This window comes from Copadichromis virginalis, linkage group LG6 (assembly GCF_057382275.1).
Source record: "Copadichromis virginalis isolate Kocher_CV1m ecotype Utaka linkage group LG6, C_Virginalis_male_GT1.1, whole genome shotgun sequence".
Lineage (NCBI taxonomy): Eukaryota > Metazoa > Chordata > Actinopteri > Cichliformes > Cichlidae > Copadichromis > Copadichromis virginalis.
The window spans coordinates 33,740,483-33,756,599 of NC_140623.1; the positions used below are offsets into that span (position 1 = coordinate 33,740,483).

Here is a 16,117-nt window from a genome sequence, read left to right on the forward strand (position 1 = left end):
CGAAATAAGCATCACTCATTCATATTGAATGCGTAAAAAATATAAATGACTGTAGTGGTAAGTATTTCAGGGTATCCAGATATTAAAATTGAAATAAAATTATATCACAGTGTCTTTGCATAAATTCTGGATGGTTCAACATGCTGTTTAAAGGCTACAGGAACAGTTTCCTAAGAACAAACCTACTGTGGTCTGTCTTTGTGATTGTTATTTTGATAGACAGGGTCATGCAATCACTCATGAAATGATCTCATCCAATTTTTTTTCTTCTTTTTTAAAGTTTTTTTTTTTTAACATATGCAATATTTGATATCTAACTCCTCACAGCATCCTCCATAATAATCAGCTAGCTCACGCCCTTCACAATGAATCCAACTCCTATTCTTCAGCTCCACACTCTGAGAGAAAAGCTCTCACTCCTTGCAGTTGCACAACTCCATGTTTTTCTTTAGCTGCTGAGTATCTTGTTCTTGTGTCTGAGTCATAATTTTCTGAGGCTGAGTCAATGCTGGTTCCTCAGACACAGGGTGGTTAAACACAGAAGTTCATGTAATGTTTTGACAGCAAAGCCTAGCAATACTTCTTTCACCACTAGATGGCATATATCAACAATTTTATAAATTTTTAAATTCTTTTATGAGAAGGGCCACCCAAGAATGCTCCATCCCTGCTGTTCTGACAGTCTGTCTTTGCATTTGGCTTTAACGTTTGCATGACATAAAATACCTCTAATGTGAGTGGGCGTTAAGGTGTCTGGGAAGGGATCTCAAAACTGGATGGCAGACAGTTGGTGTCGTAAACCACCGCCTCTGTTCAAAGATGGTCGCTCACAGTGGACATAAATTGCTTCTTTTACTCCTCTTTCAAACCATCTGTCTTCTCTGTCCAAAATGTGAACACTGGCATCCTCAAAAGAGTGACCTTTGTCCTTTAGATGCAGATGGACCTTGTCTTGTCCCGTGGAGGTGGCTCTTCTATGTTGTGCCATATGTTTATGAAGTGGCTGTTTGGTCTCTTCAATGTAGAGGTCTGGGCATTCCTCGCTATATTATACAGCATACACCACATTATTAAGTTTGTGTTTAGGAGTTTTGTCTTTGGGCTGAACCAGTTTCTGTCTGAGTGTGTTGCTGGGTCTGAAGTAAACTGGGATGTCGTGCTTGGAGAAGACTCTCGTGAGTTTTTCTGATACACAGGCCACATAGGGGATGACAATGTTGTTGTGTTTGTCTTTCTTATCCTCCCTAGATGGTGTCTGATCTTCTTTCCCGTGCATCTTTGCTGACTTGATGAAAGCCAATTAGCATAACTGCATGTTTTGAGAGCTTCTTTTACATGTGTGTGTTCTTTCTCTTTCTCTTCAGGCTTTCCAAGCTCCTTAGACTGTTGTTTATAATACAACAACAGTATACAGGGAGTGCAGAATTATTAGGCAAGTTGTATTTTTGAGGAATAAATTTATTATTGAACAACAACCATGTTCTCAATGAACCCAAAAAAACTCATTAATATCAAAGCTGAATGTTTTTGGAAGTAGTTTTTAGTTTGTTTTTAGTTTTAGCTATTTTAGGGGGATATCTGTGTGTGCAGGTGACTATTACTGTGGATACTTATTAGGCAACTTAACAAAAAACAAATATATACCCATTTCAATTATTTATTTTTACCAGTGACACCAATATAACATCTCCACATTCACAAATATACATTTCTGACATTCAAAAACAAAACAAAAACAAATCAGCGACCAATATAGCCACCTTTCTTTGCAAGGACACTCAAAAGCCTGCCATCCATGGATTCTGTCAGTGTTTTGATCTGTTCACCATCAACATTGCGTGCAGCAGCAACCACAGCCTCCCAGACACTGTTCAGAGAGGTGTACTGTTTTCCCTCCTTGTAAATCTCACATTTGATGATGGACCACAGGTTCTCAATGGAGTTCAGATCAGGTGAACAAGGTGGCCATGTCATTAGTTTTTCTTCTTTTATACCCTTTCTTGCCAGCCACGCTGTGGAGTACTTGGACGCGTGTGATGGAGCATTGTCCTGCATGAAAATCATGTTTTTCTTGAAGGATGCAGACTTCTTCCTGTACCACTGCTTGAAGAAGGTGTCTTCCAGAAACTGGCAGTAGGACTGGGAGTTGAGCTTGACTCCATCCTCAACCCGAAAAGGCCCCACAAGCTCATCCTTGATGATACCAGCCCAAACCAGTACTCCACCTCCACCTTTCTGGCGTCTGAGTCGGACTGGAGCTCTCTGCCCTTTACCAATCCAGCCACGGGCCCATCCATCTGGCCCATCAAGACTCACTCTCATTTCATCAGTCCATAAAACCTTAGAAAAATCAGTCTTGAGATATTTCTTGGCCCAGTCTTGAGATATTTCTTGGCCCAGTCTTGAGATATTTCTTGGCCCAGTCTTGACGTTTCAGCTTGTGTGTCTTGTTCAGTGGTGGTCGTCTTTCAGCCTTTCTTACCTTGGCCATGTCTCTGAGTATTGCACACCTTGTGCTTTTGGGCACTCCAGTGATGTTGCAGCTCTGAAATATGGCCAAACTGGTGGCAAGTGGCATCTTGGCAGCTGCACGCTTGACTTTTCTCAGTTCATGGGCAGTTATTTTGCGCCTTGGTTTTTCCACACGCTTCTTGCGACCCTGTTGACTATTTTGAATGAAACGCTTGATTGTTCGATGATCACGCTTCAGAAGCTTTGCAATTTTGAGACTGCTGCATCCCTCTGCAAGATATCTCACTATTTTTGACTTTTCTGAGCCTGTCAAGTCCTTCTTTTGACCCATTTTGCCAAAGGAAAGGACGTTGTCTAATAATTATGCACACCTGATATAGGGTGTTGATGTCATTAGACCAAACCCCTTCTCATTACAGAGATGCACATCACCTAATATGCTTAATTGGTAGTAGGCTTTCGAGCCTATACAGCTTGGAGTAAGACAACATGCATGAAGAGGATGATGTGGACAAAATACTCATTTGCCTAATAATTCTGCACTCCCTGTAATCTTACATGTCAGTAGACAGAGCTGGCTGTCATCCCAGAAGTTAAAGTCTAAGTGTCGAAGCAAACTCTCGCACTGTCATGTTTTGGCAAAAAGCAGACCCAAAGAGCAGATTCAAATAATGTCTGGCAGGTTTAAAGTGTTTCTGTTTGACTTGTTTGTGGTTTGAAAGCAGTTTGTGGTAGAATTCACCATCATTACAAACTGGCATATGGGAACTCTGTTAGAGAGGAGACAAAGGATTAATTGGAGTTCATGACGAAGACAGTGATTAATAGTCTTACTTTTGTTAGGAGTGAGAGGAGCCTCGGAGGTAGTTATTGCACATGTAAGTCCTTCCTATGAGAGATTACAGAAAGCTGGTGTTAGAGCTGGTAAGTAGAACTGAAGGTTTCCACAGGCAACAGGTTTCCAGATATTCAAGGGTTCTGTGATGGTGTGGAGCAGGTAACTAGGAGAAGTAAGACAAGACTGGGTTAGAACAAGCAGGTACTTGCAAGTAACAGGTAACAGAGATGGCCTAATAGTCACCACATACTAACAACAATCTAGAAGAGAACTGTTGCAACTTCCAGCTTGATATACTCCACGACTAGGCAAGTGTAGGAAGGATTGTTTCATTTGAGAAACTCCACCCAGGAGCGGAGCAGCAGAGAGAAGCCAGCCCAGAAACTCCACCTGAGTTTTAAAGGCAAGGAGAAGTTAACATAAGAACATATTTCCAGCCAGCTGCCCTACAACACTCTCAAATCAAATGGAAAAAATGGCACTGCAGCACATCCGCGGACTTTGGAGTGTCCTCAACCATACATATTGTATGTATGTGTGTGCGTCTCTTGTTTACTTAAGAGCTGTGAGAACTAGTATGTTTGTGCACTATGAAATTATTTTAATATTTGTCAATCATTTGACAATAAAACAAAAAGAAGCAAAATGTTGCATATGTACTGTATGTGCAATACAAATGATCTAAATGTAAGAGTTTAAAAATGTTGTCTAAATGCAGAAGTTAAAGGCTTCAACACTGCCATGACATGCAGGAACTCAAACTGATGTGGTCATACTTTTAGTACATTTCCGTTTAGGTTTCTATTTTTACGGAGCAAAGCAGAGATGTGGAGCTTTCAAAACCTGCTGTTCACTATCTGTGGTAAGTTGTTTAGATGAGTAAATACATAAACAGACCAAAGGTAGATTTAGATTAAATATAAAGATCTGTTTTTGCAGTAACGGGCAGAATACCACACCTTGTCCATCGTGTATACAGCACTAACATTGCTACTGTGAATGCTAACATAACAAATTAAACAGTGAAATATGTGTAATACTTTCTTTGCAGTTGCTCTGAGGTGTTTGATCAATGCAGTCGGGGTGATCCATGTGACTGGATACCTGGAGAGTGAGGTTAATGTCTCCTGCTCCTATGGCCAGGGTTACGAGTCTTATGAGAAGTATCTGTGTAAGAACGACTGTGGCAACAGTGATGTTCTTATTACAACTTCAAAACCAGTGAAAAACAAATACAGGATCCATGAAGACAAAACAGCACGAATCTTCACAACGACCATCTCTGATCTTCATTCTGTGGATGCTGGGAAATACTGGTGTGGAGTGACCAGAACTGGAAAAGATATCTACACTGAAGTCAAGCTTAAATTAGTAAAAGGTAAATAAAGTCTTCTCCAAACAGCAACACACACAGTCACACACACACACAAACATACACTTTATAATTGGTTCAGCTGTATTCGTTTTTTTCTTAAGATCTCAATCAGCAAGCTAAATATAAATGATCATATCTGTTCTGTGGCTTTAACACATTTACTGATGCCGTCTGCATTTTCAACAGACAGATGCTGTGACACTGAGACCAAAGTTCAAAGTTATGAAGGACACTCTGAGTCTGTCAGTTGTCCGTATGAGTCTCAGTACCAGAACAGCCTGAAGTACATCTGCAGAGGAACACGGCCCTCCACATGTCTGCAGCAGGCACTGATCACCTCTGACACCAAACAAAATGGGCGATTCAGACTTGATGATGACAAAATGTCAGGAACATTTACAGTGAAAATAAGCAGTTTAACCAAAAATGATTCAGGGTCATACCTCTGTGGTGTCCAAAGAAACTCGGACCTGGATGTTTTCTCTGCTGTTGAGCTGGAAGTCAAAGGTGAGAGGTCATTATAATAGTTCATTACACCAATCAAAAGAAAACAGCTTCTTCTAAAAAATGTCTTTAAGAAAGTTTAATATTTTTTGAAACGCAAATAGTTTTTCTTTCCATTTGACAGAGTGGTGCTGTGTCAAGTCAACTAAAATAAATGGTACTGTAGGACATCCACTAACTTTGCAGTGTCCTTATCCTCCACAACATCGGGACAGGAACAGGAAGTTCCTCTGCAAGGGAGAGCAGCTCAACAGCTGCAAAGACATAACCAGTCAAAGCAGGTTTAAACTTGAAGGTAATGGTTCTTCCAGCTCTTTCTCTGTGGTGATCACAAAGCTGGAAGAAGCAGATGCTGGGACATACTGGTGTGGGTCAGACTCAGCGAGGAGAGTTGGAAACTACACCAAGATTCAGCTTTCAGTTGGTGAGATGAATGTGTCTTGTGTACATGAAAATAAAATGGTTAGAGCTGTAAGTTACACCCTTTTCTCAGCCTATCGCATCAATGTTTCATGTCATCGTGTCATCTGCAGTGTGATGACTGCGAACACAGGTGTAAAAATAGGACTGTTGAAAACCTCATTTACCACTGCATACTTACATTTTTGGTGGCTTCAATGTAGACACAGCCTGTTCCAGCCTTGCAGAGCTAATAGATGTTAAAGGAAATAATCATACGATGAACTAATTATTATTCTAACAAAATATTCTTTTTTCTCATGAAATATTACTATTTGCATATGTACATATGTACATATGTACATATGTACATATATATATGAGAAAGACAGGCACTGCAACAGCTGACATGACCAGTCAAAGCAGATTCACACTACAAGATAATGTTTCTTCCTGCTCTTTCTCTGTGATGTTCTGTGATGTTCACAAATAGTCACTAATGAACACGTTTAGATGAAAATAAAAATAAATAGTTGTACCACTTTTTATATGTAAAACAGATTACGAGACACACTGTAATTTTGATAAGACTTCAATTTAAAATTAAAATTTAAATCATTGTCATATGTTTCTTTAAATAAGCCATAGATGTTGAATATTCCACATGACTCATGGCATTCAGTGGACACTGACACTGAGGGGCACCTCAATGACAACTACATACACATTTAATTTTGTGTAATATACTACGATATTTCTAATTAGTGCTATTTAGAATAGAATAGAATAGAATAGCCCTTGTCATTGTACATGTGTAGCGATCTTTTTGCATTTATTAGAGCTGTTTTGTTATATTTTGTAACTTTGTATTATTTTGTTTAATATAGTTACAGTTAAAGTTCTTACTGTCTTGAAACAATTGTGACCACATAATTTCCTCTAAGATTAATACAATATTGTGATTCTGCTTCTTGTATTAAAATAAAGTCGCTAATGGCAGTAAGAGTATTGTTCTCCAACAGTCTTTCTCCAGCACACCAGCACTGTACCTTCCACAGTCGAAATGCCTGGAAAAACTTCAACACAAATTACCGGTAAACCTGTTAAAGATGTCTTTCAGTATGAACTGCTGTTGATTAATATGTACCTACTCCAAAAGTAATGTTTAATTTTTGGAATGGAGTGAAGTCATTCAAAATGATCCTGAGAGTCAAAAACAGCTGTTGGTGAGCACACCAGAAATAAAATAATTATGATAACATGTAAAAATATTGATAAAAAGAAAATATGAGCCCACAGTTCTGCATTTATGTACTTGAAAGTGTAATGTTTCTTTTTTGTTTCCTGCTTTTCAGATGCAGGACACTATGTGGGTTACACTGTTCCTCCCCTGCTGCTGCTACTGATATGCGTCTTTGCAGTTATAGTTTATAAGTGCAAACATCAGAAAGCAAAAGGTACATTTTGGATTCACTGGCATTCAAAAATGTACTCAAATGTGCATCTGTAAAGAGCATAACCATGTTTTATGCTTTGTGTTTTCAGAAGATGAAACTGTCATGAACAGAAATGCACAGAACGAAGATGCTTTAGAGGAAGTGATGCGTGTGGCAGAAAATAAAGTAAGAAAACTAAAGTTCAAAGACTTAATAGTGTGCTGTAGCTATAACAAGCCTTATTATACCAAACTGGGCAACACAACTAACTGTACATATTATTTATTAATACAATTTGCACTTTTCTCTTACATTTTACTGTTTTTAATTTTTACTTTCTTTATTTTTATCACTGTTATTCCAAGCAACGTCCATAACATCATCATGTGTTGTTCATTGTTTGAATAGATTTATGAAAGTCAAGACGTTGTGATATACTCAAATAAGGAGACGTCCGAACGGCAGAGTGCCGGTAATGACTGTGAAGATTTAGGTGAAGATGAACCAGACTTAGAGAATGTCACAACTGAAGAAATCTACTGTAATGGAAATTTCCATAATGCCAATTGAAGATAAACATTGTGTGCATTTGAGGTCAGTCTTTGGCTCTCACCTGTATGGAGATCATCCTGTTTAATTTGTCTTTAACATTAACAGTTACACAGCTAATCTTTTCTGAAACTGTGGGAAACCTCAAATGCAAATGACTAACATCAATGTAACGTAAATTAATCTGCAAATTAAACTAAAATTTTAGTCATTCTTGTCTGTTTTTGCCCCATTTAAACTTAAACAGTCACATTGTCAAGTCCAGTTATTTTTATGATACGTTTATATTTGTTGCAATCAAACATTTCTGACCAAGGCAGTTAATTGATATGATTTTACCAATAAAAGGAAATACAGTGTTTATTCTAATTCCATACATTGGATGGAACCATCCGATGTATGTAACAGTGTAGCAGTTTTCACCCATGACGTACTTACATTGATATAAATAAATAAGCATATCTATGAAAATATTTCAACAGTGGAACTTTAGTGTAATCACAGTACTGTCATGCAAATCTTGGATTTATAATTAGTTTTAGTCTTTTTTTTATATTATTGGTTTAAACATCAGTGCCAAACCACCTGCACTCATGTATATATCATGTATATATCTATCTACTTAGCACTTTTAATTCTTATTCTTATTTTTATTTTCATGTCATTTTTATGACAGTATGTTTGCACTGAAGCACCGCAGCAATTTCCTAATGTTGTAAACCTGCTCAACATTTGGCAATAAAACCCTTTCTGATTCTGATTCTGAAATTTTTGCACTTTTATAGAGTAATGCTGTGCGCCTGTGCCTTTAACTTTGTTGTTAACTCTGTACTATTTATATTCTTTATCCTGCGGCTGTAATATAATAATTTTCCTTGTTAAATCAATCAAGGGTATTAACGTTAAAAGCCCTGCTTATGTGAAGGCTGTGCAAACTTCTTTCACCACTAGGTGGCATATGTCAGCTACTTTTTGGGGAAAATGTATCTGAATATCAGGAACAGGACCACACCTCCACACATGCTCCATCCGAGTCTCTGTCTATAAATGACCCCCTCCCAGCACTATAAGCTGTTCATTCTTTTTTTTATTCATTCACTTATCATTAGTACATGGGAATCTGCCCGGCCAGAGTCACTACTGCAGCCTCAACTCTGCTCAAGCCATCTGCTACTAGAAATGCTGTCAAACCTAAAAATGAGGGTCTGGTCCCTGCTAGTGAAACAAATGTTAAAATGCCTTTGAAGGAAAGGCCAGAGGTGGCATAAGTACAGACATTCTGCACTTAAGTAGAAATACAGGTACCAGTCTCTAGAATACTCCAGTAAAGGTTGAAGCACTGATTCAACTTCTTTGCTCAAGTATAAGTGAAAAGTACAGGCTCAAAGTATATGTACTCAAAGTAAAAAAGTAAAAAGTTGTTCTTTAGAGGACATTTCTACCAGCTATGTTTGTACAAACCTTGATGAACTTTGTGCTATATTAAAAATAATAAAGACAGTAAAATGTTATTACATGAATACAATACAAGTTTTAAGGGAATTTGGAGTAAAGGAAGTGAAACTGTAAATGTTCCATTGGTGACCCTTCCAGTAAATCTGCCCAGCATTAAGGCAATGAACCTTTAACTAAGGCTGACAAACAAGAAATGGTGAAAGAGAAAACTGAGAAACAACAATAACAACAGTGAGAAGGAGCCACCCTACTTGTGACCAGCCAAAAATTGCACAGTCAGAACGATGGTTCCTCCATTCACTTCTTTAATTTTTTAGCAAAGATGTTTACCAGACTTAAGTTATTGACTTTGTTCTAACACCTGTTTTTGAGGCCGCAAAGCTACATTCTGTAGAGTCAAGGTGGAAAACTGAGGAGCAGGGAAAGAGAAAACCGGCAAAGCAGCGTGCCACTGGCAGTCTGTCCAGGTTCTGCCACAAGCCATTAAAACAAATGCCCCATGTTCATACAGGGTTAAGTGGTGTAACAGGGAACTCTAGTTCTTGTCCGGTCAAAGTTTTTTCCCTGCGTCAGGAGGATGGGATGGCTCGTCAGATGATTTGACTTTTCATAAAACTGAGAAGAAGAGTTTGGTAGCTGAAAAGTGATGCGTCTTTTGAATGTCACAATTGTTGGTATTTTTATTATCATGATCAATATTGTAGTTTTATTTATTGATTAGTGTTATGTATTCAGTTTGGTACATTTTGAAAGTGTTAAGGTTTATATGGCAGCACGGACAAAGCAACTCTCGGGGCCAGCTAGGACACAAGTGGCACGGGACCTGCTAGCACGGTCTCTCGCGGCTGGGACACGTAGGCTCAGGTGGTGTTGCGTCCTCACGCCCAGGTGCTGACGCGGCACTGGAGGTGGTGGTGAACCCATGCAGGGATGTTAACTGGTGATAGTCACAGTTTAACATGGGCAGCTTCCTCCTGCTTCCTAGAACAAAACATTCTCACATTATTTTGTGCAAAATAAGCAAACTTGTCATTGTAGAGCACGTGGAGCTGATTAGTGATCAAGAGAAATGCAGAAAAAGGAGTTTCACATTTGCAGTTTATGCAGATACATAGGTGTCAATAACATCTGATAGCAATGCGAAATATGCTGATACAAAAAATTGTTAATAAAGTTTATTTTTAAAGAAGGCCTGTACCACAATGCAGGATTATGGCTCATACAGGTAACTTTGGTGTTACATGGGTTTTGTATTGCCATGGTAACTAATGCTCAAAGCCTTTTAAGCAAATCCTGTATAGTATACAAATCTGGGCCAATTTTAATGCAATGAAAAATTTTTGAATATTGATCAATCATTGTCCTGCTTTCTCATATTAGATTGTAGTGACTCTATGTGACAGGATAACAAAACCCTGCGTTAAATTTAACAACTGAATTAAAAATACATTTTCAGATTAAACCTCAGACATGATGCGTACACTCAGTTAATCAGAGAAAAGCCTTTTCTTCCTTACCGGCTTAACAATTTTCACATAAAAAAAGAGTAAAGAGTATAAAAGAACGTGACCTAAATGCAGAAGTTAAAGGTTTTGGCATTGCCATGACATTCAGGAAATCAAACTGTGGGTGTGACATTTTCAGAATATTTCTTGTCAGGTTTCTATTTCTACAAAGCAAAGCAAAGATGGGGATCCTTCAAAACCTGCTATTCACCATCTGCAGTAAGTCATTTAAATGAGTAGATAGTAAACAGATGAAGACCAAACGTAGATGTAGATTAATCTGTAAATACGTTTCGGTAGTGCAGAGCAGAACACAATGCCTTCTGTTGATCTCAGCCCTTTGTTTATGCAGCAGTAACAATGCTATTATAAATGTTGATGTGACAAAATAAACAATATTTTTTTATACTGTCTTTTCTTTACAGTCGCTCTGAGATGTGTGACCAGTGCAGTAGGGGTGATCCATGTGACTGGATATGTGGGGAGAGAGGTTAACGTTTCCTGCTCCTATGATGAGGGTTATGAGTCTTATGAGAAGTATCTGTGTAAGAACGACTGTGGTGACAGTGATGTTCTTGTTACAACATCGGAATCAAGGAAAAATAAATACAGGATCAATGATGACAAAACAGCACGAATCTTCACAACAACCATCTCTGATCTTCATTCTGAGGATGCTGGGAAATACTGGTGTGGAGTGACCAGAAATGGAAAAGATATCTACACTGAAGTCGAGCTGAAGTTAGCGCAAGGTGAATAAAATAATTCTTCTCAAAATGTAGTTATTTGAATTCAAGTCAAAATCATATATAAGAGACATTTGTGACTGTAAAGGGTAAAAGGTGACAACAGATAAAAACGTAACTGGCAAAAGATTATTTATTTTTTCTGTTGTAAATATGACCTGATAATACTGATGCGATAGATGGTTCAGTTTGGTTGATTTTTTCTTAACATCCCATACAGAAAATCTCGTTGCAGCAACCTAAATATAATCATCATATCTGTTCTGTGGCTGTAACACATTTTCTGATGCCGTCTGCATTTTCAACAGACAGCTGCTGTGACACTGTGACCAAAATTGAAAGTTATGAGGGATTCTCTGAGTCCATCGTTTGTCCATACGAGTCTCGGTACCAGAACAACCCGAAGTACATCTGCAGAGGAAATCGGCCCTCCACATGTCGTCAACAGGCACTGATCACCTCTGACAACAAACAAAATGGACGATTCAGACTTGACGATGACAAACTGTTAGGAACATTCACAGTAAACATTAGCAGTTTGACCAAAAATGATTCAGGATCATACCTCTGTGGTGTTAAAAGAAACTCTGAGCTGGATGTTTTCTCTGCTGTTGAGCTGAAGGTCAAAGGTGAGAGGTTATAATAATATTTAATTAAATCAGCTGAAAGGAAACACTTTCCTCTAAAAGAGTCTTTAATAGATTTGAATATTTTTCTCTTTCACTCTCCACAGAGTGGTGCTGTGTCAAGTCAATTAAAATAAAAGGTACTGTAGGACAGCCTCTATCTTTGCAGTGCCCTTATCCTCCACAACATCAGGACAAAGGGAAGTTCCTCTGCAAGGGAGAGCAGCTCAACAGCTGCAAAGACATAACCAATCAAAGCCGGTTCCAACTTGAAGGTAATGGTTCTTTCAGCTCTTTCTCTGTGGTGATCACAAAGTTGGAAGAAGCAGATGCTGGGACATACTGGTGTGGGTCAGACTCAGAGAGGAGGCCTGGAAACTACACCAAGATTCAGCTTTCAGTTGGTGAGATGAAAACATTTAAATGAAAATAAAATTAACAGAATTACATCTTTTTTTCAGTCCACATTAACTGTTTAAACATAGTCTGTGCATGCTGGTTCTATTGTTTGTGGTGTGAATTATTAGAAAACTGCCAACTAAACTGGAGGACTTTGATCAGATTTGGAGGCCACTCATTGAGTACCTGGAAACTATGAACAAATGAGAGCTAGTCTGTGGACTTCACCATTGGTTAAAATAAGCTGATAGCACTCTGGGATAAGGGAAGGGTGTGGGGAGGAAGGTTTTTTTCTTCTTTACTTTTTGTTTTGTTTTTTCTGTTTGTTCGTTCGTTCGTTCGTTTGTTTTGACCACCCTTTTTGTTACTTTCCACAAGTCCTATTTAGCCATATTATTAAAATACCAATACCTAATGTGACAGTAACAAGCAATGTGACAACCAACCCCGGTCTACTGTAGATAAAAAAAAAAATAAACATGTAAAAATGATTAAAAATAAAAACAGGATCACTTTTATATGTATACATTATGAAACACGGGGGTAATTTGTGAAAAGTGTCAGAGTGAGCCAAAATAACTGCAGCTCTACGGTTCTGATGGGGATGGCTGTCAGGACACTGAAACTATTCACACAACTGAAATAAGATTGATGTATTAAAATAAAGCTGCTAAGAGTATTTTTCTCCAACAGTCTTTCTCCAGCACACCAGCACTCTACCTTCTGCAGTGGAAACGCTTGGAAAAATGTCAACACAAATTCCCAGTAATCCTATTAAAAGTACAGTATATACAATAAGTATCTTTCAGTGTGTACTTCTGACGATCAGTGTTGTGAGTTATGGTTATTTTTTGGAAAGTAGTGAATGTAAGTCATACCAAAATGATCCCAAGTGTCACAACTGCTGTGGGTGTGCGCACTAGTAAATCCCAAAAAGTATCCCCTGAGCTCACAGTTCTGTTGTGTGTCCCTGAAAGTGTGAATGTTTCAGGATGTTTATATTTTTATTCCGTTCTGTTTTTTCTTTCTGCTTTTCAGATGCAAGACACTATGTGGTTTACACTGTTCCTCCCCTGCTGCTGCTACTGATGTGTGTTTTTGCATTTATAGTTCATAAGTGCAAACATCAGAAAGTAAAAGGTATATTTTGCATTCACATGCATGCAAAAATGTACTTAAATGTCCATGGAAAAAGAGGATAACCATGTTTTATGCTTTGTGTTTTCAGAAGATGAAGTTGTCATGAACAAAAATGCACAAAATGAAGACGCTTTAGAGGAAGTGACAGATGCAGCAAAAAATAACGTAAGAAAACTAAAGTCCAAAACCTTAAGAGTGCCCTCTATATATAACAAGCCTTATTATAAACAAATGGAATAATGCAACAAATTTATTTTATTGTTAGCTGCGATCAGTGCAGTACTGTGCAAAAGTCTTGAGCCACCCCGCAACTTCTGTGTATTTTGCTTCCCAACCAGTGTTGGTCAAGTTACTTGAAAAAAGTAATCAGTAACTAATTACTGGTTACTTCCCCAAAAACGTAATCCCGTTACTTTACTGATTACTTATTTTCAAAAGTAATTAATTAATTAATTACTTAGTTACTTTTTAAAAACACGACAACCTGAACAGGTGATAAATCTTTCAGCCCAATTCTACTTTTTCTGCATAATCCATCATACAAAATGTAATCAAATGGAAAGGTCTCTTTTTAAAACTTGTTTTATTAGTTTTAATCTTTTAACTTTATGCATCAAGCAAAAAATTTAATTATATACAACATTCTCTGACTGGAAGAAATTAGTTTAACATTTAAACCTATTTTCTGCACATTCCAGCACATAAAATAAAATATTTTTTTGTGTTTACACTCACTCTTTCAAATAGATGCAAGTAAAACACAGCAGAAAATAAATAAAATAAATAAAGTCAAAGACTCAGCGGTCCTGTTGCTCTATTTTCCCCTGTAAAGCAGGAGTAGGGCAGGCGAAGTTTTGCCCTGGTGTAGGTGTACCGCAGCGGTCAGTGGAAGAATCCGCGAGTTTCTCTGTGAATTTCCCATTACGTCGTTGCGCACTCGGTGCTTGCTTTGAAGTTTAGGGTTTTTTTTTTTCGCTGTTAAAAGAAGTTTTCTTCCCACTCACAAGGACACTAATGTTTTTGTCACTTTTTATGGAATCAAACTCAAAGTAAGGTCAGTACTTCCACGCTTTAAACGCTGCATGCTCATACTCTGTTGTCACGAACGTCGCACTCGCTTACGTCACTGTCATGAGACATGGCAAAAAATCACGGTTTTAGTAACGCAGTAACGCAGCGTGCTTCCGGGAAAGTAACGGTAATCTAATTACCATTTTTGCAATAGTAATCCCTTACTGTACTCGTTACTTGAAAAAAGTAAATGGATTACAGTAACACGTTACTGCCCATCTCTGTTCCCAAGTATCCAGACTTTTGTCATTTTTTAAAGTTCTCCAGAATTTTTTTTGAACACTGGCTGCTTACTTCTTTTCATTTCGGTTTTTGTGCCTGAGTATTTCAAGAAAAAGAATCTGTTTGTTGAGCCCCCTTGGCCCATTTGCTGCTTAAAAGGCCTCACAAAACATTTTTTTATGTTTAAGCCAAGAACTCACAATGAATTTCAATGTTCAACACAAACGTAGTATAAAATGAAGTAATAAAATTTCAAATCGTCATCATTACTATCACATCATAGTATTATGTAATGTATTTGTAACCATTATTGAATACAATGAATCAGAAGCAGGCAATAACTGTTAACATTTATCACGGATAGTGATTGGATTATAATAAACTTTGGTGCTCACCTTGAAATTGGAGGAACTGTATGAGCCAGAGGTGTTCAAAATGTTGGATTATCGTGTCTCAGTTAATGCACACACAGATACACCACACAGACTTTTATTATAATTCCGCTGAAGTCTTCATATTGAGTGTGCATAGATGTGGTTTTACTGTTGTATTCACTGCTGTAGATGACAAGACAATAATCTTAATTTGACAGTGGTGCTAACGTAGGAAAGATATTAACAACACATGATGATGTGTTGTTCATTGGTCTCTGAATAGATTCATGGAAATCAAGAAGTTGTGATATGTAAGGAGGAGACGTCCAGACAACAGAGATGAACCAAACTATGAAAATAGAAGAAATCTACCTGAATAAAAATGTCCATGAAGCCAATAACAGATAAACAGAACATGCATTTGGGGTCAAACAGTGGATCTCACCTGTATAGAGATTATCCTGTTGAATTTTTCTTTAATGCCAAGAAATCTTAGAATAATCAGCTTTCTCACGGACTCTGTGTTACCATGTGAAATAACTGCTTTTTATGCATATATAGCTTCACTTCTTACTCCTTTGCTGTTGTCTCTATTCTCATGTTTATTGCTTAGTGTTAACAACATAATCTGCACTGATTTTCTCATTCTGTGAAAAGCCTCAAATGTCAAATGTAAACATGAGTGTCAAGTGAATAAATCAGCAAAGAAAAATGAAACTTGGTTGTTTTGCCCTATTTTACCATAAACTGCCACATTTTCAGGGTCTGTGATTTCCAGGTAATTGACTTGAAACAGAGCAAGTAAAAATTACTTCCTTGTGACTGTCAGCAAAACAAAAGAGATGGTTGTTGACTTCAGGATGGAAAAAAACAGCGACTAAAGCCACCACAGGTACTTGCACGGTTACCTGAACAGTAATACTGTGTAAAACAAGGGGATAAGCCCAACTCTGCTTTCTAATGAAACTCTACTTCTCCGTCTTACAGTTATATTATCAACCTATTA

General features: G+C 37.8%; 1 protein-coding gene and 1 pseudogene across 2 annotated transcripts; both read left to right on the forward strand.

Moving 5' to 3' along the window:
• Nucleotides 1–4,135: 4,135 nt before the first annotated feature.
• LOC146708226 (polymeric immunoglobulin receptor-like) lies at nucleotides 4,136–7,829 on the forward strand. The gene is made up of 8 exons (XM_085460794.1): nucleotides 4,136–4,172; nucleotides 4,362–4,688; nucleotides 4,872–5,192; nucleotides 5,314–5,849; nucleotides 6,595–6,682; nucleotides 6,944–7,045; nucleotides 7,134–7,210; nucleotides 7,433–7,829. Exons 1-8 carry the CDS (start codon nucleotides 4,136–4,138, stop codon nucleotides 7,592–7,594), a joined length of 1,650 nt encoding a protein of 549 aa, XP_085316920.1. The 3' UTR covers nucleotides 7,595–7,829.
• A 2,850-nt stretch (nucleotides 7,830–10,679) lies between these two features.
• LOC146708227 (polymeric immunoglobulin receptor-like) lies at nucleotides 10,680–15,805 on the forward strand (annotated as a pseudogene). The gene is made up of 8 exons (XR_014920944.1): nucleotides 10,680–10,752; nucleotides 10,959–11,285; nucleotides 11,588–11,908; nucleotides 12,013–12,309; nucleotides 12,998–13,084; nucleotides 13,343–13,444; nucleotides 13,533–13,609; nucleotides 15,395–15,805. The product of XR_014920944.1 is annotated as a polymeric immunoglobulin receptor-like (transcript).
• Nucleotides 15,806–16,117: the final 312 nt, after the last annotated feature.